The sequence below is a fragment of the Fukomys damarensis genome, unplaced genomic scaffold (assembly GCF_012274545.1).
Source record: "Fukomys damarensis isolate Sample0158 unplaced genomic scaffold, DMR_v1.0_HiC HiC_scaffold_15, whole genome shotgun sequence".
In the NCBI taxonomy this organism is placed as follows: Eukaryota; Metazoa; Chordata; class Mammalia; order Rodentia; family Bathyergidae; genus Fukomys; species Fukomys damarensis.
In genome coordinates, this window is record NW_022900927.1 from 11,741,024 (window position 1) to 11,768,269 (window position 27,246).

At 41.9% G+C, this 27,246-nt stretch overlaps 2 protein-coding genes and 1 pseudogene across 8 annotated transcripts in view; 1 reads left to right on the forward strand and 2 right to left on the reverse strand.

Annotated features, from left to right (window-relative positions):
* Positions 1–27,246, reverse strand: part of LOC104873989 (periphilin-1) — a 282,429-nt gene that overhangs the window by 156,938 nt on the left and 98,245 nt on the right. For 4 of the 6 annotated variants that reach the window (XM_010640940.3, XM_010640939.2, XM_010640938.3 and 1 more), the window contains exon 1: positions 16,298–16,564. The exons of 1 other annotated variant lie outside the window; for it this stretch is intronic. In XM_010640940.3, coding sequence (XP_010639242.1) covers positions 16,298–16,517 — 220 coding nt within the window. In that variant the 5' untranslated portion in view covers positions 16,518–16,564. Of the gene's footprint in view, positions 1–15,982; positions 16,131–16,297; positions 16,565–27,246 lie in introns of those variants that run through there. One more of the 6 variants, XM_010640941.3, reaches the window with a different exon arrangement.
* The window catches only part of LOC104873985 (zinc finger CCHC-type and RNA-binding motif-containing protein 1), a 179,219-nt gene that overhangs the window by 39,238 nt on the left and 112,735 nt on the right, over positions 1–27,246 (forward strand). The window lies entirely within an intron of this gene.
* On the reverse strand, positions 20,543–20,668 carry LOC117286191 (annotated as a pseudogene).

Sequence of the window (27,246 nt, forward strand, 5' to 3'; positions counted from 1 at the left end):
CCAAAAAAAAAAAAAAAAAAAAAAAAAAAAACAGTAAAAGCATTATACCTCAGCAATATATGCACATCCATGTTTATAGTAGCACAGTATTAGCTAAATATTGGTGGGGCTGAGGATGTAGTGGCACCACATCTACCTGACATGCACAAAGTCTCGAGTTCAATCCCTGGTACTACCAAAAAAAAAAGCTAAATCCTGGAAAAAACCCACTACCCATCAACTGACAAGTAAATACAAGTGAGGTTTTTATACAATAGAATAGTATTCTGCCATAAAGAAGGATGAGCTTTAGACATTTATAGCTAAATGGGTGGACCCTGACACCATACTATTATGTAAAATATATCAGACACACATGTTTAAAAAAATGTTAAATGACACACATTTAAACATTTAAATGTTCTTTGGTATAAGAAACCAAAAGTGGAAATAAGGACTGAAATGTATAATGGATGTTAGGAAATGGAAAAGAAAATGTTCAAATGGGAAGGGGAAAGGGGAACAAGGGAGGAAGGAGAAAGGAAAGAACACACAAAAAAAGTGAAAATAAAAGGAAAAAATAGAAACAAAGCTTTTGTACATAGGAAGGGTAGGAGACTGGGAGGGTAAAATAAAATAAAATTTATTATTTAAAAAAAAAAAAAAGAGCCGGGGAATTAATTGGCTCAGTGGTTCCACTGCCTGCCTCACAAGCACAAGGACCCAAGTTCAATCCCCGGTATCAAACAACAAAACAAAACAACAACAACAAAAAAGACACCATTAAAGCCAAATAGAGAGCAGCAGAGAAAGAGCCTCTTCAAGATTTGGTGTCCTGACATCGGAATATAGTGGCACAAGAAGGAGAAGGAGAAAGTGGGTCCCAGGACCTAAGAAGGATCCAAAGTGAGAACTGAAGTCCATGAGGAGAATAAGGAGAGATACTTCAATGAACAGGAGGGAGATAACAAGCAGCACTCTCTCTCAGAGTCCAGATTCACACTGTGGGAATGTCGGGTGGAACCTACAGTTGCATGGTGACTACTAACAACCCCAGAGGCTGCCACAGAGCAACACACCAGTGGAACAGAGCAGTGGATGCGCCAGACTGCAACACGTATTGAGTTATTCAAGTTCAGGCATCACCAAGGAGGGGGTGATTGGCTGGTAGGCATCTTAGAGAGGAGCTAACTGAGCTCAGAGCTTCTAAACCTTCTCCCCTCACATTAAAATCACACTATATTGAGACTTTCCCTTTGTTAGGAGACAGCCCAGCAGATCCTCCCTATAATCAAGGCTTGTTGTAGTCCTGGTTTGGTCCTGGTTTTTCAGCTCTTTTATCTAACATATCTGGTGCCAAAAACCCCAGAGGAAGGCAGTCAATTAAGCAATCTACCATGGGCCAGGGTTGATTGGCCTTTTGGCTACCTCCTTTGGACCACATCTGCGGAGCCAGGACCTCTTCCAGGCTTTCTATCTTTGCCATTGCTGATTACACACATCCACACCAGTCATTGATTTCAGGGTGAGTAGGTAATTAGTGTCCCTCTACTCAGCAGGTCCTCTGCCTCGCTCTCACCCCCCCCCAATGTCTTAGAAATCCAAGCGCCTGGTCAGAGACCAGGCCACTGGGCCCAGGACTGTGCCCCTGGGGGACACCCCATGGGCTGACTCCTCTTGTTCGCCCCTTCTGGGGATTGGTTCAGGAGTATCAAAAGAGACAAAGATTTTCCTCTCTTTTGTCCTCCTCCCTAGGGAGCTAACTCCTCCTCACCCACCTTAACATGGGCACCCAACAATCCAAATCCCCTCCCTCAATGCATCTTAACTGCCTTTTGGCACAACTTCATCCCCTTGGACTGTTGGGACCAGACTTTAAGCCAAACCAACACATTTTTTTATTGCAACCAAATTTGGCCTCAATACAAATTAGAAAATGAATCTCAATGGCTGGAAAATGGCACTATTTTAACACATTGCATGATTTATGTAACTTTTGTCAACTCAATAGCAAATGGTCAGAAATCCCCTATATACAAGCATTCTTCAAACTCTGCTCTCAGCCCTCTCTCTGTCAAACTGTTCATCCTCCCAGTTACTTAAAGCCCAGGCTCCATCATCCACCCCTTCCGACCCTACTCTCCCAGATTCTGATGTGTTTGATCCAGCCTATCACTCTCTACTCATACCTCCTCCTCCTTACGACCCTGTCTGTTCTTCTTCTTCCTCTTCGGGGGCCTCTTCTCCTCCGCCATCTTATCACCCTTCTTCTCCTCTGCCATCTTGTACCCCTTCTTCTCCACCATCTTGTGCCTCTCCTTCATCTCCACAATCATGTGACCCTCCCTCATCTCCACCATCTTTCATCTCCCCACCCCGCACTCATTCTCACTATCCCACCCTTCCAACTCTGGCTCCATCCATACAGATGCCTCTCTAAGAGGTTGCTGGGACTGTGGGCATTGTTAGAGTACATGTTCCTTTCTCTTTCCTTGATCTTTCTCAAATTAAAAACATTTAGGCTCCTTTTTCTCTTATCCTGATGTCTATATTAAAGAGTTTCACTACCTTAAAAAAAATAAAATAAAAAAATAAAGTCACTATATTGAGGACTTATTTATAGCATACAATTTTCTAGTTCATTATAGGTTGTCATATAACCACATAATATGATTAAAGGTGGCAAATCAATAGTTATCACAGTTTGTCATTTTCTAGGTTGTGTTTGATGGTAGTATTGTTGCTGATTGTACTACTTTAGCCAAGGGACATAATTGTTCTAATCAGTTATTCTTCCTGGTATACCAAGACTGAGTTTGCCTAAGGGTCTTGAAAAATACTATAGGCCATGCCAAGGAAATGAGCACTGGGAAAAGTAGGCTGAAACTTCTCAACTTCAATAAACTGAAGACATACGTTACTGCAACAGACTCAAAAATCAAAAGCCAGCTACACCTGGAAGACGCCTCTGAGAAGTAGTGATTTCCTAAGGTTTCTGAATACTGGCAATAAAGCTACTCACAATAAGCACTCTACAAGCATCAACCCAGGAATGAAACTTTTTTTAAAAAGGGCCAGGGATTTAGCTCAGTGGTGCCACTGCTTGCCTCATAAGCACAAGGTCTAGAGTTCAATCCTTGGTACTCCCCCCAAAAAAGAAACTTAAAAAGAAGTAAATGAAAAGACATTTAAACAAGATCAACCCCTCTAGATTTTCAGCTCACCAAAAGGAAATCCAGGGGGGCAATGAGTGGAACAATCCAAAAAACACCCACCTGAACTCTGTAATGGTAACACTGGAATTAACAAATCAAGTAAACAGGGATCTAGAAAAAAATCAGATCAGAAATAATTTCTCAGACAACTACAGAGATGGTAAGTATAATGAAAGTCATGCTTAGTTACTCTACATTAGATATAAATAAAAACACAGAGTAACTCAGGACAATGATGGAAACCATAAGCACTCAGCATAGGAAAGAAATGGAATCTGTAAAACAGATTTAAACAGATATCCAGCACATTAAAAGTTCCACTGAAAGGGGCCAGGGATTTAGCTCAGTGGTTCCACCACCTGCCTTGCAGGCACAGGGACCAGAGTTCGATCCCCAGTACAAAAAAAAAAAAAAATCCACTGAAAGCATAAGTAGCAGAATAAGGCAATATGTGGGTGGACAAAATATCAGATATAGAAGACAGGATTTCAGCTAAGTAGTTATGAAAAGAGTTCTTTAAAATGGCAAAGGACCACCAGAAATCAATCCAGCAGCTGCTAAATGATGCAAAGAGGAATAGCGAGATTGAATGGAGTCAATGAAAAAGCAGGAGCTAGCACAAACAACATAAAAAACCCATTTACAGAAATAATGGCAGAAAACTTCGCAAATAGAGACAAAGATTTAACATACAGATAAGTGAAGTCTATAGGACTCCGATTAGCCACAATCAAAAATAAGGTATGTAATGATCAAGATTCCAGAACTTCCAAGCAAGGACAAAATATTAAAAGATATTAGAGAAAAAGAAAATCACCTACAAAAGAAAGCCCATCAGAATTACAGCTGATTTCTCAACACAAATGCTCAAGTCAAGGAGAGCTTGAAGTATTTCAAGCCCTTAATGAAAATAACTTCCAACCTAAATTGATGTATCCTGAGAAACTATCTTTCAAAATTGATGAAGAAATAAGATACTTCTATGGCAAAGAATATCTAAGGAAATTCATGACCACCAAACCATACCCCAGAGTGCTCTGAGGGGAGTTCTAGAAAGAGATAACAAGGATTTCAACTTCATGAACCTCAACAGAATGAATCCGCCAGGCAAAGCAAGAAATTAAACAAAGGACAAAGCCAGCCAAAACAAGAAAATAACAAGTCAATACACATCAATTATAACGGTTACATCAATGTTAATGGTCTCACTTCACCAAGCAAAAGAAACAGGCTACCAGAATGGATCAAAAAGCAATATCCAACAATATGCTGCATACAAGAAAAATATTTAATTCAAAAAGAAATCCACAGGCTGAAAGTAATAAGATGGAAAACAATATTCCATGCAATACTTAGAAATAAACAGTGGTAGCTATTCTATTTGCAGACAAAGTGGACTTCAAGTCAAGACTAATTAAGAGAGACAAAGAAGGCCACTGCATGCTTACAAAGGGAATGATTCAAGAGGAAGAGATAGCAATTACAAATATATATTTAGCAAACAGCAGTACACCCAAATATATAAAGCAAATAATAACCGACATGAAAAATCAAATGAGCAGTAATACAATTATGAGGGATCTCAATACCTCACTGTCACTAATATTTTTGTCAATTACACAAAAAACAATGTGGTCTGGGGATTTAGCTCAGTGGTTCCAGAGCCTGCCTCACAAGTGCAAGGACCGGAGTTCGATCCCCAGTACCACTGAAAAAAAAACAACAACAATGAAATATCAACAGTCCAACGAAACTTTTGAAAAAATGGACTTAGTAAATATCTATAATGTTCCACTCCACAACATTAGAATACACATTCTTCTCAACTGTCCCCAGGATGTTTTCCAAAATAGACCATATACTAACTCATGAAACATGCTTAAGTAAATGCAAAGTACTGAAATTATCCCATGCATATTATCAGACCATAGTGCAATGAAATTGGAAATCAATGGCAAAAGAAACCTTCATAAACACATGGAAATTAAAAAACACATTTCTGAACAACCAATGGAAATTAAAAAAAAAAATAAATCAGACATTTCTACACTTAAACTGGGGACAGGGATATAGTTCAGTGGTGTCATGCCTTCCTGGCCAAGTGTAAGGTCCTGGGTTTAATTCTTGTACCTGGGAGTAAAAAAACAACAATACAGTTAAATGATAATGCCAATACAATATATCAAAACTTACAGAGGGCCGGGGATTTAACTCAGTGGTTCTGCCACCTGCCTCCCAAGAACAAGGACCCAAGTTCGATCCCCCAGTACCAAAAAAAAAAAAAGAAAAAGAAAATGGATGGGACATGATGAAAGCAGTCTTACAAGGGAAATGTATAGCAGTGAATTCCCATATCAGGAAAACAGACCTGGCTCAAATAAACAAACTAATTTTCTTTTTTTTTTTTTGTGGGGTTTTTGTTTTGTTTTGTTTTTTTGATACCAGCGATTGAATTTGGGACCTTGCACTTGAAAGGCAGGTGGCAGAACCACTGAGCTAAAAGCCCAGCCCTAAACAACCTAATGCTGAACTTGAGGTCTAAAAGAAGAGCAAGTCAAGCCCAAAGCTCTTGAGAGAGAGGAAATTATAAAATTCAGAACAGGGCCGGGGATTTAGCTCAGTGGTTCCGCTGCCTGCCTGCCAAGCGCAAGGAACTGAGTTCAATCCCCAGTACCAAAAAATAAAATAAAATTCAGAGCAGAAATTAATGCAATGGAGACCACAAAAACATTACAAAGAATCCATGAATCAAAGAGTTGGTTCTTGGAAAGATTAAATAAAATGGACAAATCCTTAATCAACTTTATCAAAAAAAGGAAAGAAAGACTCAAACCCATGCAATTAGGAATAAAAAGGGTGAAATCACAACAGATCCTGCAGAGATCCAGAATATCATCAATACCTACTTTGAGAACCTGTATTCTAAAGAGATGGAAAATACAGAAGAAATGAGCAGACTCCTGTATATGAATTACCAAAGCTGAATCAAGAAGATGTGGAAGTTCTAAATAGACCAATATCAGCCAATGAAATTGAATATGTAATTTAAAAACTACCAACAAAAATGTAATTGTACTGTATACTTCAAAAGTACCAATAAAGCCGAGCATGGTGGCACACACCTGTAATCTCAGCACTAGGGAGGCTGATACAGGAGGATCACTATGAGTTCAAGACCAGCCTGGCCTACATAGTGAGTTCTAGGTCAGTCTCAACTACGTAGTGAGACACTGTCTCAAAAAACCAAAAAAAGAAAGAAAGAAATAAAAGAAGTACCAATAAACTCAATTAAAAAATAAATAGGGCTGGGGATTTAGCTCAGGGGTTCCACTGCCTGCATTGCAAGTGCAAAGACCCAAGTTCAATCCCCAGTACCAATAAATAAATTAATTAATTAATTGATGGGAAACCCCCAAAAACATACTGTCAACAAAGAAAAAGCCCTAGCCCTGATGGATTCACTACTGAATTCTGTAAGAAATTTAGAGACCTAATGCCACTACTCCTTAAACTCTTTAATGAAATTGAAAGGGAAGCAATATTCCCAAATTCATTTTGGGAAGCAAGCATTACCCTGATCTCCAAACCAGAGAAGGGTCCAACCAAAAAGGAGAATTACAGCTCAATCTCCCCAATGAACATAGATGCAAAAATCCTCAATAAGATACTGGCAAAAAGAATGCAGCTAATCATCAAGAATGCTACACACCATGACCAAATAGGATTCATCTCAGGGGTGCCAGGATGGTTCAACATACACAAATCAATAAATGTAACGCACTGTATTAACAGAGTCAAGGACAAAAACCATACGATCCTCTCAATAGATACAGAAAAAGCATTTCATAAGGTCCAACACCCATTCGTAATAAAAGCCCTACAGAAAATTGGTGTAGGTGGTCTTTATCTCAATCTGATAAAAGCCATCTAAGAGAAACCAAGAACCAACATCGTATTAAATGGACAAAAGCTGAAAGCTTTCACTCTAAAATCAGGAACAAAACAAAGCTGTCCACTCTCACCGCTCTTGTTCAATATAGTTCTGTAAACATTAGCCACAGCAATTAGACAAGAGAAAGAAATAAAAAGAATAAGGACAGGAAAGGAAGAAGTTAAATTATCATTATTTGCAGATGACATGATACTCTATATAGAAGACCTCAAAAATTTCACCAAAAGACATTTAGATTTGATATCCATATTCAGTGGCATAGCTGGACACAAAGTCAGCACTCAAGTCAACAGCTTTCCTATCTACAAATAACAGACTCAAGGAGAGAGAAATTAAAAACAATCCCTTTAGGGGCCAGGGATTTAGCTCAGTGGTTCCACCGCCTGCCTTGAAAGTGCAAGGTCCCAAATTCGATCCCCGGTACCAAAAACAAACAAACAAAAAAAAAAACAAAGAAAAGAATCCCTTTCATATTTGCATCAAAAAAAAATGAAATACCTAGGAATCAACCTAACAAAGAAAGTAAAAGACCTCCACATTGAAAAACTACAGTATTCTGTAAAAGGAGCCTGAAGAGGATATCAGAAAATGGAGACCAGGAATGTAGCTTAATGGAGCCAGTACCCAACTGGCAAGCGCAAGGTCTTAAGTTCAACACCCCAGCTTAAACTATGAGGGGCCAGGGTTTAGCTCACAAGACAAAGGTCCTGAGTTCCATCCCTGGTTCCAGAAAAAAAAGAAAAAGGAAATGGAAAATATCCCTTATTCTTGGATAGGAAGAACCAATACAGTGAAAATGGCCATACTTCCAAAATTGTTATAGATTCAATGCAATCCCAATCAAAATCCCAATAGCAGATCTCACAGAATTAGAAAAAATAATCCTAATATTCATTTGGAATCAGAAGAGACCTATAACAGCAAAGGCAATTCTGGGCAACAAAGGCAAGGCTGGGAGTATCACAATCCCTGACTTTAAATTATAGTATGAAGCTCTGGTGATAAATATAGCATGGTAAGCCAGGGATTTAGTTCAGGTTCTGCTGCCTGCGCAAGGTCCTGAGTTGGATCCCCAGTACCACAGGAAAAAAAAAAAAAAAAAAAAGGCATGGTACTGGCAAAAAAACACACTAGAGAACTATGGAACAGACTAGAGAAAACAACTCCAGACATAATGAACCACCTTGTCTTAAACAAAGGAACCAAACACCTTCACTAGAAGAAAGATAGCCTCTTTAATAAATGGTGGTGGAAAACCTGGCTTTCTATATGCCAAAGATTGAAACTAGACCCATTATCTTTCACCATGCACTAACCTAAAATTAAAATGGATCAAAGATCTAAATATTAAAACAGAAACACTAGCCAGGGATTTCGTTCACTGTATGCCTTCCTCACAAGCACAAGGTCCTAAGTTCAATCCCCAAAAAACAAAAAACAACACCCAAAAACACAGAGACACTAAATCTGCTGGAAGAGAGAATAGGTACAACACTTGAGGACAGGAGTAGGCAGAGATTTCATGAACAAAACCCAGACCATGAAAGAAATACTACAAAGATTCAACAACTGGGACTCATCTTAATAAAAAGCTTTTTCACAGCAAGAGAAACCACAGAGTGAAGAGACAACTCAAAATGTGCGGAAAAAAAAAAATTTTGCCAACTGTTCGTCGGACAAAGGATTGATATCTGGAATATATAAAGAACTAAAAAATCAGACCATCCAAATTTAAAGGCCCAATCCAAAACTGGGCACCTAAGCTGGGCGTGGTGGCACATGCTTGTGATACCAGCACTCAGGAGGCAGAGCCAGGAAGATTGCCAGAAGTTGTAGACCAGCTTGAACTACATAAGTGAGTTGAAAACCAGCCTGAACTACATAGGGAGACCTTTCTCAAAAAAAAAAAAGTACCTGAAATACAGACACCTCTCAGAATGAAGAAGTGGAAAAAGCAAACAAATACATTTAAAAATGTTCAACATCACTGGTCATTCAAGAAACACAAATTAAAACCACACTGAGTGCCAGGGATTAGCTCAGCGGTTTCGCCACCTGCCTTGCAAGCACAAGGGCCTGAGTTCAATCTCAGTTATCAATCAATCAATCAATCAACACTAAGATTCCATCTCACTCCAGACAGAATGGCTGTTATCAAGAAATCAACAGGGCCATGGATTTAGCTCAGTGGTGGTACAAGGGCCTGAATTCGATCCCCAGTGTATACACACACACACACACACACACACACACACACACACACACACGATTCAAGGTACCAAAGGAAACTCAAGAAGTAGAAAATATGAATATTCTGTGCATTCATTTTCCTATTGTTGCTATTGTTCCTATGTTTGCCATCATCTCAAATCTAGTGACTTAAAATAGCACAAATTTATAATCTTAGAGTTCTAAAGGTTAGAAAATCTTAATGGCAAACAGTAAGGTGTCAGCGGAACTGCACTTCTCTCTTCGAGCTCTAGAAGTTGCTGAGTTTCCTAGACTTTTCTGGCTTCTGGCCTCCTATATAGGAGGCTCAAGAATGTCTTCCTCCATCCACTGAACAAGCAACGGCAGGTCAAGTGCCTTGTATATAGCACATTGCTTTGACCTCTTCTTTTCTCTTTTTCACTTTTAAGAATCCCTGTCAGAGCTGGGAGTATAGATCAGGTGCAGAGTGCTTGCCTAGTATTCACAAGGTACTGAGTATAACCCAATGTTGTGCAAATAAAACAAAACAAATTCCGCATCATTTTATTGGGTCCACATGCGTGGATAATCCAGTATACCTCACCATCTCAAAGTCCTTAATTATACCTGTAAAACCTCTTCTGCCATGTAAAGTAACATTCACAGGATATAGGTATTAGGACATGAATATCCTTAGGAGGCCATCATTTTGCTGACCATATCCTATAGCAAGTACTTGAATTAATATTTAAAAATCTGGCTTGGTCGTTGTGCCTCAGAGGTATAATGCATGCTTAGCATGTACAAAACCTTGGATTCAGTCACCAGCACCAAAATCATCATGGTCATCAGTCATCATCATTATCATTATTTGTTCACCTAGCCAGGCCCAGATGACTTGTGAATTATTTTTAAAATGTAATAATGCCAACGGATAAGAGAATGCTTCTGAATTTATTGCAGATAGCTAAGTTAGCTAGAAATCATCTTATAACGCAGTTAGACAAAGCTGGGCCCTAAGCATAGAAAAACAATTGAGGCACAGTCACTGGTTAACATTATAAAAAGAGAAAAGGTACTACAATTAACCTATTTCCCCTACAGATGAATAGCTGTGATTGATATTCTAAATAGACTTCAATCTCCGTAGCTCGTTTCCTTACCAAAAAGTGACTTGTTTTCCCATTTGATCCCCATTTAATCAATATTACCCAGATAACTGTACTTATAATCTTATTAGTTGACCATGGTTTTGTCCCACCTCATGCTGACCTTGTGATTTTCCACTGGGTCTTACAGTTTTGTCCCACTTTGTATCCACCTCACCTCATCGCTTTGTCTTATAACACACCTTTGAAAAGCAGGATGGGCAGACAACGCACTTTGCAGTCCCTTTTCTGTCTCTCTTAGACAGAAGCTATCATTTTCTCAATAAATTCTTTCTACTCTTAACTTGCATTGTTCCTAGAATTCATTCTTCGATTTTAGAGAACATGAACTCTACTTTTGGATATCTAGCAGGTTGGGAGTTATATTTACCTGGTTTGGACTATTTTTGCTTATTTGGATTACCTGCCCTATATCAGTTTTGGATTACTTGGTGCCCTATATCAAAATCATCCTATGAGCCCATTATTACCCTAATACTCAGCTGTAGACAAAGATATCATAAGAAAACTACAGACCATCCTTTCTAATCATAGGCATGTGCACACACATGCACACACAGAGATCCCCAACAAAACATACAAAATCTACAAATATGTGCATATATTTACCAAATATAATTTATTCCCAAGCACAAGGTCAGTTTGGTATAATGCAGTATTTTAATACAGTAAGACACAGTAAAAATCACATTAATACAGAGAAAAAAAACTCATAACAATAACTCAACACCCATTGTAAACTTGGATAGAAAAGTAACTGTCAGTCAGATAAAATGTCTGCGAGGATACCTACAGCAAACATACTTGATAATGAACCCAATGGGGAATGTGTTTCTCTGCAGTTCAAGCCAAACTTACTGGTGGAAAAGTTTTCCCCCCATTCCCTCAAAGTGTCTGGGCTTCTGGACAATTCCTGTCAAGCATCTCAAGAATTTTCTTTCTTCTCAGTTTTACGACTTCTACCTCCCTGCCAAATGTAAATGAGATGAGCTCCGTGCACTGAGCTCGCTGTCTGGAATAACTGATAACCGGTGAATTTGCTGGACCCAAATGACTTGTGCTCTCTGTAACCAACACAAAATGCTTACCCACTGTAAACCCGCCCCCTCAGGAGAGTACAACCTGTCCTGCTTGAGTCCAAAGGGAGGCTGGGGTCCGTCTCTTTGTGGAGAAATTCCAGACTGACCCTCTAGTGTTAAGAATAAAACTGTATACTTTGCCTCCAAAACTTCTGGGTGCATCTTCCATTCTCCTGGACTACCTGTATGTATGTTCCAGCTGATGATAATTTGCCGCTACAATGAAATAATTTCTTTTGAATTTTTTTCATTTTTTGAAAAGGGTCTCACTATGTCTGTAGTTCAGGCTAGCCTCAAACTCACAGCAATCTTCCTACCTCAGCCTCCTGAGTACATGTGCCACCACACATCGCCTAAAAATCGCCTTTTTTTGGAGATGACATGATCCTTTATATAGAAAATCCCAAGAAACTCTAATAAGATTAGAACTGGTCTACTGCAAAATCACGAGATGGACATACAAAAACCAACTGCTTTCCTCATGAAACCATGAAAAACAAAAAAAAGGACAATTCACAATATTACCAACCAGAACAAAATGGTCAAGAAAAAATTCAACAAAAGAAGTGTAAGATTCTATACTCTGAAAATGTAAACACTACCAAAAAGAAATCTGCGAGATGGAAGCAAAAAACACTGAATGTTCTCAGGCAGCCAGGCTTCATGTGATTAATGTGAGCAACCATAGATATTCTACCACACACTACTTACTGCTAAGTACTGAGTCCGCAGTGAAATATTAACTTTTGCCCTCACAGGCTACAGTAGCTCTGCAGGCATCACTAGGTGACCTAGTCCTCTGTGTGTCTGAGAAAATATCCCTCCTCCCCCATCCTGACATAATGTCAAAGGCCTCTTTTACTACAAATACATGTATTTTTCTGACCCCCTTAACCACTAACCCTAATCAGCTTATATACCTTAACACCACTCAAAACTGTTTCAGTTTTTTAACAACACCAGGAATATTAAACCCTCCTGACATAGGGGAAATGATGTAACTCCCAACCTAGGAAATAGCAGATACAGAGTTCATGTTCCCTAAAATGGAAGAACGAATTCTAAGGAACAATGGAAGTGGCTAAGAGCAGGAAATATTTGGGCTGGGGATTTAGTTCAGTGGTGCCTGGGCCTGCCTTGCAAGCACAAGGTCCCGAGTTCGGCCCCTGGTACCAAAAGGGCGGGGGAGTAGGACATATTTATTGAGAGGGAGAAATTTTGGCTCCTGAGAGACAGGAGGGGGACCAAGTGGGTTGCCAGGAACTCCATTTCACAGGGGAAGTTTTACAGAGCAAAATCACAAAGTGGACACAACATGTGGCAAAACTATGATCAGCTAATGAGATTAGAAGTATAGCTGCTTAGGTAATATTGACCCAGTGGAAGCCAGTCAAGTAGAAAGTGTATAAGGAAAGAACGAAGAACTTCTTTAGGAAGTGGTGGATCCAGAGGTCCTAATCACCCAGGAGGTAACTGATGTCTATCTAGACTACTGGGCCAGGGGTTACCATTTATCCCTTGGGGACTATGCAGGCCTGGTCATTTCGTCTTTATCTGGAGGCCTGATGCACCTCCGGCCACAGTTGTAATGTGTTTTCATCTTTTGTGCTGACTCTCTCGGAGGCCTAGCCCTGACTGACTGCCTGTAATATTTCTACCCTAGCTGTCTATAGTACTATCAAAAGAAAATATCACTCAGGCTTCAAACATTTGGCTACCCTCAAAATTGAGATAGAAGGACAGGACACTAAAGCCATGGTGGTAACAGCATTCCTGAGAAAATGCTCATACACTCCCTCCTCCCTTACACTGAAACCAAAATAAAGGTCGCTGCTTTTCTCCAGCCAATGCATTCCTCTTGGAATTTGCACGCCACTTTCTAGAAGTGTTATCAATAAACTAATTATCCTATAATCCTCATCTACAGGGTAAATTCTTTTCACTCCCTAAAGTTGTAGACAGTTAAATTAGTCAGATATAATACAGGGAGTTAGGCAGGACCTAGTCAGCCAGGGAGTCAACCCAGAAGACAATGTGGCCAGAGGCACTTCCACTAAAAACCAGGCTTCACGAAAAAGAGGAATGACTACACCCACATCCTTCCCCTAGGGAGGAACAGCAGTGATTGACATTCTACATAGAAAACAATCACCTGGGAGGGGGACCAAGCCCTCCCTAGCTCATTCCTTCCCAGTAGAGGCCCTTTTCATCCACTTACACTTACTTGCTGCCTGTCTAGTTTCTCCCTTTGATCCCATCAATCAATATTACCTGTGATTATGTTTGTTGTAATCTTATTGGTTGAGCAGTTTTGTCCCACCTCATGTAAGCCCTGTGATTTCCCATTGGATCAGTATTACTGTCAGGCTTGATCAGGTCATGAAATAGTTAAAGAGGGCCTGGGATTTAGCTTAGTGGTGGCACTGTCTGCCTCAAAAGCACACAAGGTCCAGAGTTGAATCCCTAATACCAAATAAATAAATAAAAGTTAATGAATATGCTCTTTAATTCCAAGCTAGTTTGATGAGATACAAAAATCCACACCGAATCAGGCAACAGTGCAGCTGCTGTCTCCACCCCACAAAAGCTGTGCTATCTAGGTGCAGACAGAACACACAACACAGGATGGGACGTTCCCAACATAGAGATAACAACTACAAAGTTCAGCATCTTCTCAATGCCAAGTCATCCACACATCTGCCTCACTCGCTACACGGACCCAACCACAAATATTTGCTCTGACCCCTAGACTTTTCTTCTTTTTTTATTTTTTTTTTTGGTGCTGGGGATCCAACTCAGCTAGGCAAGCTCAGAACCACTGAGCTAAATCCCCGGCCTTCCAGCCTTTGCTTTGTTCAGTGCTGGCAGCCTCTGCCCACATGAATAAAGTCTGTACTCTTTGTTTTCACTAGCCTACTCCAGTGGTCTCATTCCTCCACTGTTTGTTAAAACTACCTGAGCAACTATACTTGTAATCTTTTAGTTGACTATAGTTTTGTCTCACCTTGAACTTGCCTCATCTCATGGCTTTGCTCAATTAAACACACTTGAGATCCCCCGTACCAAAAAAAAAGAAAAAACCACACACACACACACACACACACACACTTGAGAAGCAGAGTCCCTGGCCACCCACTCAGGACCCCTTCTGTCTCTCTTAGAAAGAAGCTATCTTAAAGAAGCTATCTTTCAATAAATTCTTCCTACTCTTAAACTCAGCGGTTCCCAGAATTCATTCTTCAGTTTTAGAGACACCAACTTTGAGTGCTGGAGTTACACCATACTCCTGTATACCTGGCACCAGCCTCTGACACACAGGGTCTGCCCAGCAATGGGTAAGAGCAAGTGGGTGGTACAGGCCATAGTCCCAGCTCTCAAGGAAGCTGGGGAGAGTCGGGGGTCAAATTCAAGCCTAGTCTGGGCAATTCAGTGATTTTAGGGATATCTGTCTCAAAATACAAAAGAGGCTGGGGACATAGCCCAGAGTGAAGTCCTGAGTTTATTTTTTAAAAAACACAAGAAGACATAATTTCTGTTTTCTCCGTAGACAGACAGGGACTTAATAGTGATTATTTACTAAAACCCAAGACTCTTTCACCTGGGCGGACAAATAGGTAACTTAAGTAAAACAAAGCTTTTATTTTGTAAAACTCGGTCAAACTCTTCTCAATGCTACATATAGACATGTTAATCATTTAGGGAGTGTCTGCCTAAAAGTCGGCAAAACAAAGTTTATTGGCCAAAAATTTACCCAGCCTATCTCGTCCTCCTTCAAAATAAAGGCAGCAAGATAAGAATATCCGGAGCACTGTAATTTGGGGGGCCCACAGGAACTTGGAATTCTTAGCTCGTACTCGTCCAGCTTTCGACCGCCTCCCCTGCCCGGAGCCGGGCTCAAACCTCGAGCCCTCCGCACTGATACTCCCCAGGCAAAACCACCAGCCGAGGGGCCGGAGCCCTCCCTCCCAGGGAGATTCCCAGGCCAGCCTGGGGAGCCATGGCTGCCACACGGACCAACCACATCCCTCACACCCCAAAGCTGGCCCTGCTCCTGGGGCGGCCAGCTTGAACCCCTGCATCAGAGAGGGCCCCTCCGGCCATCCAAGCCGTAGCTTTCCCGTTTGGTTTTTTTTTAATAAATTTTATTTTATCCCACCCCCCCCAGCTCCCTATGTTACTTGTTACAGAACCAGCCTGATCCTGCCCAGAGCTGCGCTCCCCTTTCCCTTACTTTTAATTAAAGTTTTGTCCTGCATACTTATGCTCTAGTTGCAGTTTCCATTACCACTAAGGTGGGGACCCACACCAACCAGGGGTGGGATAACCAGAGATCACACAAGCTGCTCCCAAACGTCCTCCGGTCTGAAGCATAAACCGCCACCCTTCCCTCTTCCCCACCTGAAAGGATGGAACAGAATCCAGATACTGGCCGCAGGGGGTCTGGTGCAGTTTCCGGCCCTTGGAAGCCGCGGAAAACTTCCAGGAGGAACGGAGCAAGTGTGTCTACTGTCCCGTTCGGTACCCTAGAAACTCCTTCCTCTGAGATCAAAGGCCCCTCCACACCTGGACACAGTGAGATGCGTCCCGTGGGCCCTCCATCTCAGAGTAGCTCTGAATAAACTGCTTTTCCCTTTCATCAAGCTTCCCAGGGTCGAGCGGGGCGGGTAGCAGCGGGCGGCCAGGACCTGAGCAGCCGGTGAGAGCACGACTTACCAGGTGTCTTCACGGTGGCGAGCGGGGGAAAGGTCTTTTCCAGGAGGCTGCTCACAGGAGGCACTCTATTCCACAACCACCGAAAGGGAAAGGGACCGGCCAGGGGCTGCTGCTGGCCTCCGAGCAGGGCAGGAGCCTGCTGCTGGGTAAGGGCCAAGTACCAAAGGTTGTGGAAAGCAGCATATGCACTGTAGGAGCTGGAGGCTGCAGGGTTGAACATGGTGCAGGAGCCTGGGGTGAGCGCAGTGCGGGCAGGAAGTAGAATCCCTTTCTTCGCACGATCGCTCCAGCGCCCTCTACTGACAGTTTCGGCGCCATGGAGCAAAAGATTTTTAAAAAAATAGGATCTTGGTGGCACAGGGAGGCCGAGACAGGAGGATCGCCTGGGCTACATAGTGAGTTAAAGACCAGCCCAGGGATTTAGCTCAGTGGTTCTGCACCTGCTTTGTAAGCACAAGGACCTGAGTTTGATCTCCAGTACGAAAAAAAAAAAAACAGCAATAAAATAAACCTCAGTGGGTTCAAAGTCAAACTTAACGGATTCCATAGACCCTATCTAAACAACAAAAAATGCCCAGGGGCAGGTTTGGTGGTGCGCACTGGTAATCCCAGCATTGGGAGCTGAGGCAAGAGGAACATCACCAGTTGAGGCCAGCCTGGGCTACATCAAGGCCAACCCAGATTATACAGCAGGACCCAGTCTCAAAAAAAAAAAAAAAAGAAAAAAAAGAAAAGCTAAATATATCTTGTACAGGTACAAATTCCATATGATGATTGTGGTCATTATGTATATCTCAAGTGTACCAATAAACTAATTTTTTTTTTTTTTTGGTACCAAGGACCGAACTCAGGACCTCGCACTTGAGAGGCAGACAGTAGCACCACTGAGCTAAAACCCCAGCCCCCAATAAAAAAATTTTTTTTTTTTTGGTCCTGGGGATGGAACTCTCAGATCCCTGCACTTGCAAGGCAGGTGGCAGAACCACTGAGCTAAATCCCCAGCCCTAAAATTAATTTTTTTTAAATAAAAGAAAAAATAAACACCCAGAAAAAATAAAGTCCTTTATATAGTTAACTAATAATCTCTGGCAAGGAGACAGAAGACTTTCCTGCACTTGTAAGCTTCAGACAAGCTTCTCACTTCTACCCCACATGCTCTTTGCTTGTCTCTGTAAGTTCAGACTGAGGCACAATTGAGACCAACAAGGCAGGCAAAGTTCAAGCAAGCAGCTGGTGAAGAGTTTGTTGTAGTCTGCGTACAGACAGGCCAAGGGTGAAAAGACAGTTTGCTCCAAGAGGAGGATGTACAGGGCTGGCATATGGGAATGCAGGAGGGGGCACTGGTCAAGAGGAGGAAACTTTAGCCTCAGGGGGATGGGCCTGGCAATGGCTGATAAACAAGGTGGTGGTAGGAGCAGCAGCATGGTGGTGAGTACAGCAGGTTTCATGATTTTTCATAGAATCAGTCTCTCCCAGCCAGGGGGATCAAACTTAGGACCTTGCACTTGCCAGGCAGGCAGGCACCACTGAGCTATGTACCCATCCCCAAGAATCAGCTTTCTTGCAGGTGTAGCTAAGTTGGGTGGCTGCTGTTATTGCTGTGCTCCTACAGATGGAGGTAGCAGGTCTGCTTGAGCAGGGATCTGACTCTAGGGACCTGTCAGTTTCCCTCTGCTAGGGAAATCCTAAGTCATATGCCAATTGCTTTTAACTCATGTACTACTATTTTGAATTTGTATTTCAACATTTCTCAGAAGAATTAGTTTCTATTGTAAAACAGCTGAGACAACTGATAGCCTATCAAAATTTCAAACACTGCCAGGCCTGGTGGCCCACGCCTGTAATCCCAGCACTCGGGAGGCTGAGTCAGGAGGATCACTGTGAGTTCGAGACCAGCCTGAGCTACACATAGTGAGTTCCAGGTCAGTCTCACTACATAGTGAGATCCTGTCTCAAAAAACCACAAAAAACCACAAAAAAAAAAAAAAAAAAAAAAAATTCAAACATTAATTCCATGTAATGTTTCATGTTTAAGTGACTCATTCAATCAGCAAACCTGGATTATTTTTACCATTAGACAATAAGAAATAAAGATGTTTTGTAGCTTGTAGAATTTTCATTGTAAATTTACAAACATATATTTTATCAAACTTTTATTGCCGGGCATGATGGCACACACCTGTAATCCCAGCACTTGGGAGGCTGAGGCAGGAGGATCACTGAGTTCAAGACCAGCCTGAGTTATATAGTAAGTTCCAGGTCAGTCTCAACTACATAGTGAGACCCTGTCTCAAAAAGCCCCCAAAATTTTTTTTCTTATTCATACTTTCAATATCTTATCTAGAATATGATTGAGTTTAAAATTTTTACCGGTATTCTGTATTCTGTACTCAGAAAACATAATTTCAGGGTTATTTATCAGTGTTGTATAAAAATGTTAGAGTACAAGACTATTGTTTTGTATTAACCATAGCCTTTGTTTTCTGTACTTCTCGTCCTTGAAAATCTTGGGATCTTACAAACACTGGAAGAGACTGTGCCTACAACAGCAAACACCTTGCCACTGCTGCAGTCTTCATATGCAATCAGTCCAGTACACACCCCCAACCAGCTCCTTTCTTGGGTTCTCACCCTTCAGCTACTCACCTCTGCCCTGACCATCCCAGGGTCAGATGCCAGACAAGTAAACATAGCCTCTATGCTTCAGGGCCCCTGAAATTACTCAACTAGCTGATCCTAATGCCAGCTTATCTTGCTCTGTCCTTTCCTACCGAAATCAAGGTAAGTTACCTGAATTCTTTTTCCCCCTCTTTCTCTCCACCTCCAGACTCACCCTGGGACTCGCCCACTGGCCCTGAATGCCCTTCCCTGTAATAAACTTTTTTTTTTTTTTTTGAGACAGGGTCTCGCTATGTAATTGAGACTGACCTAGAATTCACTATGTAGCCCAGGCTGGTCTTGAACTCACAGCGATCCTCCTGCCTCAGCCTCCTGAGTGCTGGGATTACAGGCGTGCACCACTGCACCTGACATAAACTATCTTTTCATTGGCAGTTGTCTCCTGAACTGTTGGTTTCATATTTAAATAATAAAATCTACTTTTTAAAACACACACACACGCATATACAATCTTACCCACAGTCCTCAGCCCCTCCCCTAAGTTTAGGGACATAAAGCAAAAGCAGCCCAGATCTTTGGTGCAGTACCCTCCTTCTCGAGCGCACCAGACCCCTTTCAAAAGCTGCTATATTGTTTCTGTGCTGTTATAAACAGCACACATGAAACCACTCATGTTTGTGAGGAAAATAAAAGTTTATTCCAGTGAACAGAGACTAAAATCAAGGATAGCTTCTAGCCACGAGCAGTGAAAGAAAACTACGCTTCTGTGGATTTGGGGGAAAGGGCTCTCATCATAAGGAATGTTCACAATTTGAGTGCCCAAGGACAGTCTGCACAGGTTCACAGATAACCACTGGCCTTCTTGGCATCTGAGGGATTGTATACTTCCTTTTGTGTCCATTTGCACAATTTACCAAGAGGTCGTTGTTGTTTACTTTGTCCTGTTTGTTCACTTAGGCCAGGCCTGACACCTGCTGCCTGTGTTGTCTTCCCTTCACTGTGGGTCCCCCGCCATCATCTCATGGAGACACCTAGAATCTAGACATTTTCACCCTTAACAATGCAACCCCAAACCAGAAAGAGTCTCCTTAAGCCTCCCAGCCTGGCCCTGAACTCTGGGTGCAAACATTCCTACTGCAGCTCGAGAGTACAAGCCTTTCTTTTTTTGGAGACAGACCCTTGCTATGTAGTTCAGGCTGGCTTCAAACTTCTGAGGGCTGAGACTGCGGACAGGCCTATGCCGCCTCGGCAGGCCACTGTCTACTATTGCGAATTCCACAGTAAACCATTATTATGCCAAAAAAAAAAAAAAAAACTAAATTAGCCAGGTGTGGTGGTATACATCTGTAAGCCCAGTATTCAGGAGGCTGAGGCAGGAGGATTATTGTAAGTTTGAAGCCAGCCTCAACCACATAGTGAGATCTTGTATTTTTTAATGTTCTTAGAGACAATGGCTGCAGGTGACCTTGTCGATCTTGTCCATGCTCATCTGGTTGGACATGTGGTTGCTAATGGTGCATTTCTACAACAGGCATGAGTTGGGTCTTTGACATTGGGGTGGGGGGTTCTGCATGTCTAGATCACACTAGCTGCCTCAACTACCAGCACAAGCAAGACTGCGTGAAAAGCTGTTCTCCTAGGTATCTCAGAGTGACCCACAGAAGCAACAGGCTCCACATTCTACCCAGGGGTAGCCACTGTGCACTGGACCTCTCCAGGCAAAAGAAGCCCTGTTAGCTTAACTGGCTGCAGATTTTATTTTTTCTATTTTAATTTATTTAAGTATTTATTTATGAGGCACAGTACTAGGGATTGAACCTTCACACTGAGCAACATCCTCAGGTTGCTTGGACCTACAATCCTGAGGCCAGGTGCTCAGAGTGCCGGGATAACAGACATGTACCACCACACCCAACTAAACTTGACTTAATTCGTTTCTTTTTGTCTTTAGGATTTTATATTCTGGATATTTTGCCACAGTTCTATCTTTAAGACCACGAATAATTCCTTCAACACGGTCAAAGATTTCGTGAAACCCATGAACTGAGTGCATAGTATTGATCACAATGGTTTTCATTTCTGGAATTTTCCCCTCTTGTGACTCATTAAGAATAGCTATAGGGCTGGACGTGGTCGAGCGTACCTGTAATCCCAGCACTTGGGAGGCTGAGGCAGAAGGATCCACTGTGAGTTCAAGATCAGCCTGGGCTAGTGAGTTCCAGATCAGTCTCAAATATGTAGTGAGACCCTGTCTCAAAAAAACAAACAAACAAAATTAAGTTTATTGGGATCTGAGGATTTATCTCAGTGGTGCCACCACTTGCCTCGAAAGCTCAAGGACCTGAGTTCGATCCCCAGTACAAAAAAAAAAATAATAATAAGTTTATTGGTACATTTTAGGTATGTATATATGAAACTTATTTATTTATTTCTCTATTTACTTAAGGAACTGAGAATTGAACCTAGGTATTTCAAACTGAGCTATGTTCCCAGGTCTTAGGGGTTTGGTTTTGTTTTTTAACTTTTGAGGCAGAAGCCAGGTGTGGTGGTGCATGCCTATAATCCCAGTACTCAGGAAGCTGAAGTAAGGGCCAGCCTGGACTACATAGTGAGACCCTGAATAAAAAAAATTTTTTTAAATTAAAAAATAAAAGAGATAGGGCTGGGGATTTAGCTCAGTGGTTCCACTGCCTGCCTCACAAGTGCAAGGTCCCGAGTTGGATCCCCGTACCAAAAACAAACAAACAAAGAGATAAATGTGGAGGCAGAGTCTTGCTAAATTGCCCCAGCTGGCCTTGAACTCCAGCCTCAGTCTCCCAGAGTGATGGCAGTATATTATGTACCACCAAGCCCTGCTAGGCTTTATTAAAACCAAAATTAATAAAGTCCTATAGAGTTAACAATGAATGATTAATAATTTATGTAAATCTAGAAAGATAATTATATCAATTAAACTTCTATACTGTGTTAATAATCATTTACCTTACCAAACACAAATTATATGGAAATCTCGGTTTGGAGGAGGAAGACTAATACTTCTTTTAGCCTAAAGCTATATTTGTTTGTCAGGAAAGCATTACTTGAACCATGGTTTACTCAAACAAATAGGGCTGGGGTGTAGCTCACTGGTAGACTGCATGATTAGTAGGAACAAAGCCCTGGGTTCAATCCACAGTACCAAAAATAAATCAATAAAAAATTAATTAACCAAGCACAGTGGCACACAACTATAATCCCAGGGCTCAAGAGACTGAGACAGGAGAATTGAGTTCGAGATCAGCCTGGGCTCCATAGCAAGTTCTTGTGTGAAAAACAAAACACACCTGTGCACACACACACACAGAATGCCTTAGGAAAAATATAATTTTCAGAGGAAATGATTCGGCACATGTATGTAAATCTAAATTCCAACAAGCTATGCTATAATGGAGTATTATACATACTAAAAACACACAGTAGTCAAGGTCCCAAATTCAATCCCCAGTACCAAAAAAGCAAAAACAAACAAGCAAACAAAAATACACAGTATAAGGCTTTTTTTTTTTTTTTTTGGAGACAGGCTCTCGCTATGTAGTTCAGGCCAGCCTTCAACTCACTATGTAATCCAGGCTGGCCCTGAACTCTGGGTGATCATCCTACCTCAGCCTCCTGAGTACTAGGATTATAGGCGTGCACCACCACTCCTAGCATAGTAGAAGGCTTTATAGGGAGCCAGCAAATTTGGGGGAAAAGTTAAAAACAATAAAATACAAGAATAATAATCACTACTTTATGTATTGTGTATACAATCTTAAGTTTATTATACTTGGTTTTCTATGTTTAATGGGTTTTAATTATGTATTACAGAGTGTTGGCTAAATATTAATTGTACATTAAGTCTTTTACAGAAATTTTAAGAGCTGGGAATGGTGGTATATGCTGTAATCCCATAACTCTAGAGGCTGAGGCAGGAGCATAAAATAGTTTCTTCAAATTTTAGGTGGGTAAATTCTATTTTTTTAATTCCTTTTTTATTAGTGTGTTTGTGATACATAATTATATTCATCTTTCAGAATTGGTACATATAAATATTGCATTTTATTTTTCCTTCCCTTTCCACATGTGGGTGAATTCTAAAACAATATACCTTTTAGGTTTTAGCTCAGTGGTGTCACTACCTGACTCACAAGCACAAAGTAGAAAGAAAGAAAGAAAGAAAGAAAGAAAGAAAAAGAAAGAAAGAAAGACAATATATCTTTATTAAATAATAAGCAATTATTCTTCATATGCTGCTACTACTCCTGATAACATATTTTCTTTCTTTGGTTGTTTATTTTTGTCTTTTTTTTTTTTTTTTTTTGGTACTGGGGGCTGAACTCAGGCCCTTGCACTTGCAAGATAGGTGGCAGAATCACTGAGTCAAACCCCTAGACCCTATTTTTGTCTTTCTGAGATAGGGTCTTGCTATGCAGTTCAGGCTAGCCTCAGATTCATGGTGATCATTCTGCCTCAGCTTTCTGAGTGCTGGGATTACAGATATTGTGCATTTTCTGCTTATTATATGCTATGTATCATTCTCGGCACTTAAGTGTACTTTCTAATTTAATCTTCACAAGGATAAAAAGGAAGGAGCTGAGGACATAGCTCAATGGGAGAGTTTACCTAGTATGCATAAGGCCCTGGTTTGATTCCCCACCACTGGGAAGGGAAAGGAAGGGGAGGGGAGGGGAGGGAATTTTACAGATGAGGAAACCAAGTCACACAGCACTCATGTAACCTGTGTGTCTTACTGCTACAATATTAGATGATGTGTAAAACAATGCTTTTTTTTTTAAGTCTCACTAGGTAGTTCAGATTGGCCTCGAACTCAGGACCAGCCTCCCAAGTGCTGAGATTGTAGGGTGTGCCACCATACCCAGCTCAGTAAATCAATGTACAATCAGTCCAAAAACATCTTACTTAAACTTTAGGAGTTAGATTGGGTTTTACCTTACTATTATCTTTATTCTAGTACCTCTTTTCTTTAATAAGAGAACTATAATTAACTATAGTATAATTCCAAATGCTAATACTCAGAAGTTATTTTTGTGAAAGGTTAGCCAACAAATAATTCCAGTATAAATGAAAAACACTTTGTAATCTTGATAATTCTTACTGGACCATCCAGCACTTGGGAAACCGAGGCAGCAGGATCACTGTGAATTCAAGGCCACCCTAGACTATCGGGGAGACCTGGCTCAAAAAATCAAAGGGTCAGGGATTTAGCTCAGTGGTTCCACCACCTGCTTTGCAAGTGCAAGGTACCAAAAAAAAAAAAAAATCAAACAAAGCAACAACGAACGAACTCATGGAAGCAGTGTAGGGCCATCTCAAGATATGTAAATCAAAGCCTAGGCATCTGGAGATTCCCAGAGGACACGACACCATCCTCAGGGCAGGTGTAGGATGGGCTTACTCATGTAACCATCAATCAACCACTCCTATGTAGCATGGCCTGCAAGGTCACGCAGCTGTTTTCACTATTCCTTATTATGTGATAACAACTACTATAAGTACTGGGAAAATAAAGAAGCTTTGCTACTGCTGCTGCTTGTGCCAATGTCTGCTCCACATGCTTTCATTTCTTTGGGACTCTCACCTGCAAACTCACCCCTTCAGCCACTGGATGTTGACACTTGGTACAGTTGGCAGGATACAGAGATGAGTGTCTGTGCTGTCTGCAGAAGCAGCACCTGACAGTGAGAGGGAGGCCAGGGGAGCTGCTGATACGAGCTCCCCAGCCTCGCTCTGGATGCCAGTAGCTACTTCTGTTGGCAGCTTGAAAATCTCTGGAGGACTAGGAGGTGGTCTCCCCGACACCCAGAGATGTTTGATGGGCTTTGGAAATGCTGGAGACACAGATTCTTCTCCCGCTCCATGAATCAGGGGGGCGGGCAACTTGGTTGTTTTTCATTCTCTTCCATCACGTGAGGTAGGACGCAGAAGATCCTGTCCTGCAGGTGGACCAATTGCAGTGAAAAGAGAACTGGAGCGCATCAGGCCTGGAGCATAAGTCCCAATCATAAGGAGGGTCCTCTAGCGCTGCAGGCAAGACCTGACCTGCCATCAGACAAGAGGTGAAAATAGAGCTGCCTTTGACTCAGGGTGTTTATATGGGAGCCAGATAGATCTACCCAACACAGAAAGGAAATGGATTACATGACTATGAAATTGCAGGAGCTGGCAAAACAATTAAAGCAAAGGGTGAGTGACACCGTGCCTGCGTGGCTGCTAAGGCTCTGGTATGAAGGGGTCAATAACAGAGAGTTAACCCCATGGGAGGTGCTCCAATCAGCCAGCATAGCTGGCACCCACTCCGTGCACTGAGTTTTGCAAGGTGTGCAGAGCCTGGCCCATGGCAGGAGTGTTGCCAGACCTTGATAAATGGGCTGATAGCAGCAGCTCATTTGGTTTGGGCAAACGTGGGTGACTTTCTGGAGCAAGTCACTAAATGGGCAACCTATCAAGACTTGGTAGGTTGCCATGAAAAATGGGTGTACACCAGATGAAGTCTGCTGCCCAGTATTGTAGTCCTGCTGAAGAACTTCTCAGAGTGAGCATGAAAGATTTGATCCTGGCCAGTGTTCTGGCCAGCATCAGTGGCATGGTGGCAGCCCTGTTGGCACCTTTTGTGGATTGTCTGATTCACAATGCAGTAGACACCTTGGCATGACTGGATGACACAGATGTAGAAATGCCATGGTAAGGTGAGACCTGTCAAGCCACAGCCACCAAAAGAAAAGAAATGAGCGGCCCCAGGCAGAACAGGACCAACTCTGCAGGGACTGATGCTTGGTCTGTTAAAGGTAAGATGACACCAAATCTGAGCAGACCTGATAGCAGCCACCTTAGCAGCTGATAAAATAGATGGGAAGCCCTCACTGTCTTTGTGGAAGCAATTACAGCTTGACCAGCAATACCAGCTGATGGGCCCAAAGGTCAATGTGGCCTGGAGAAACAGGATGAGATGATGCTGGCAGCATTTTATCCAGAGTAAGGGACAGGCTGGGAAACCAGTTGCTAGGGACCCTGGGAGATAGGAGGCCACATGTGGTATTAACTATTTATTGGGCCCTGAAAAATGTACAGCATGTGCTGATTTGCTAGATTTGGAGCCAACTCCACAATGACTTATGGCAACCCAGACCATTTCACAGGACCTATCACATGCATAGAATAGTATAGAGGTCTCTGTATCATGATCTAGAAGACCAAGGTGACCTTGAGCATCAGACATTTTTCCCACACCCGCACAATGTCTGTATTTCCCCAATTGCTAAATACATCCTGGGGGTGCACAGACTGATCAATGCCCAGTTGGACACCACACAGGGAGAATTTCATCTGCAGATTGCATGGTAAACACGGATAACCCCATCACATAGCATTGACTCTCCCAAAAGCAACTCAGGGTGTGTGTATGAAGCAGTACCAGCTGCCTGGAAGTCAAGAGAAAGTAGGACAGACTTGTTTTGAAATTGAAAGAGGCTGGGGTGATACATCCTGCACCAAGTCCTTTCAATTTGCTGGTTTGGGGGCCAGGAATTTAGCTCAGTGGTTCCTGCCACCTGCTTCACAAGCACAACATCCCAAGTTCAATCCCCAGTACCAAAAAAAATTTTTTTAAAAAGGAAACAGTTCGCTGGTTTGGCCCATGCAGACGCCAGACAAGATGTGGTGAATGACTGTGGACTACCAGGAACTCAACAAAATGACAAAATGACTCCTCCTCTTTATGCAGTGGTACCTAATACTGCAGACTTGATGCACTGGCTCACCTTGTCACAGGGTTGATACTATTATGTAGTAAGCTTGGTCAACACTTTTTTCTCCATCACTAGCCAGGACCAATTTGTCTTCACTTGGGACGGCAGGCAATGGACCTTTCATGGGCTGCCACAAAGGGATTTGCATAGCCCTACTTTGTGTCATGGCCTGGTAGCTAAGGAACTGGTCACCTAGATCAAGCCACACTCTGTGTTGTTGTTCCACTGTATTGATGATGTTTATGTTAACCTCTGACTGCCTTACAGATTTGGAAGCTATAGCACATAGTCTGAAAGAAGGTTTGCTGGCTGGCTAGTGGGCCATCAACAAAGATGAGGTCAGGGGCCGGCTTGTCTGTCAAATTCTTGGGTGTTATCTGGTTGGGTAAGACAAAAGTAATCCCCGATGCAATAACTGATAAGATTTAGGTACATCCCAGACTGACAACTGTATGCCAGTCCAACATATGTGGAGCTGCTAGGTTTCTGGCAGACTATTTTTCTTTTCTTTTTTTTTTTTTTTTTTTTTTTTTTTTTTTTTGGGTG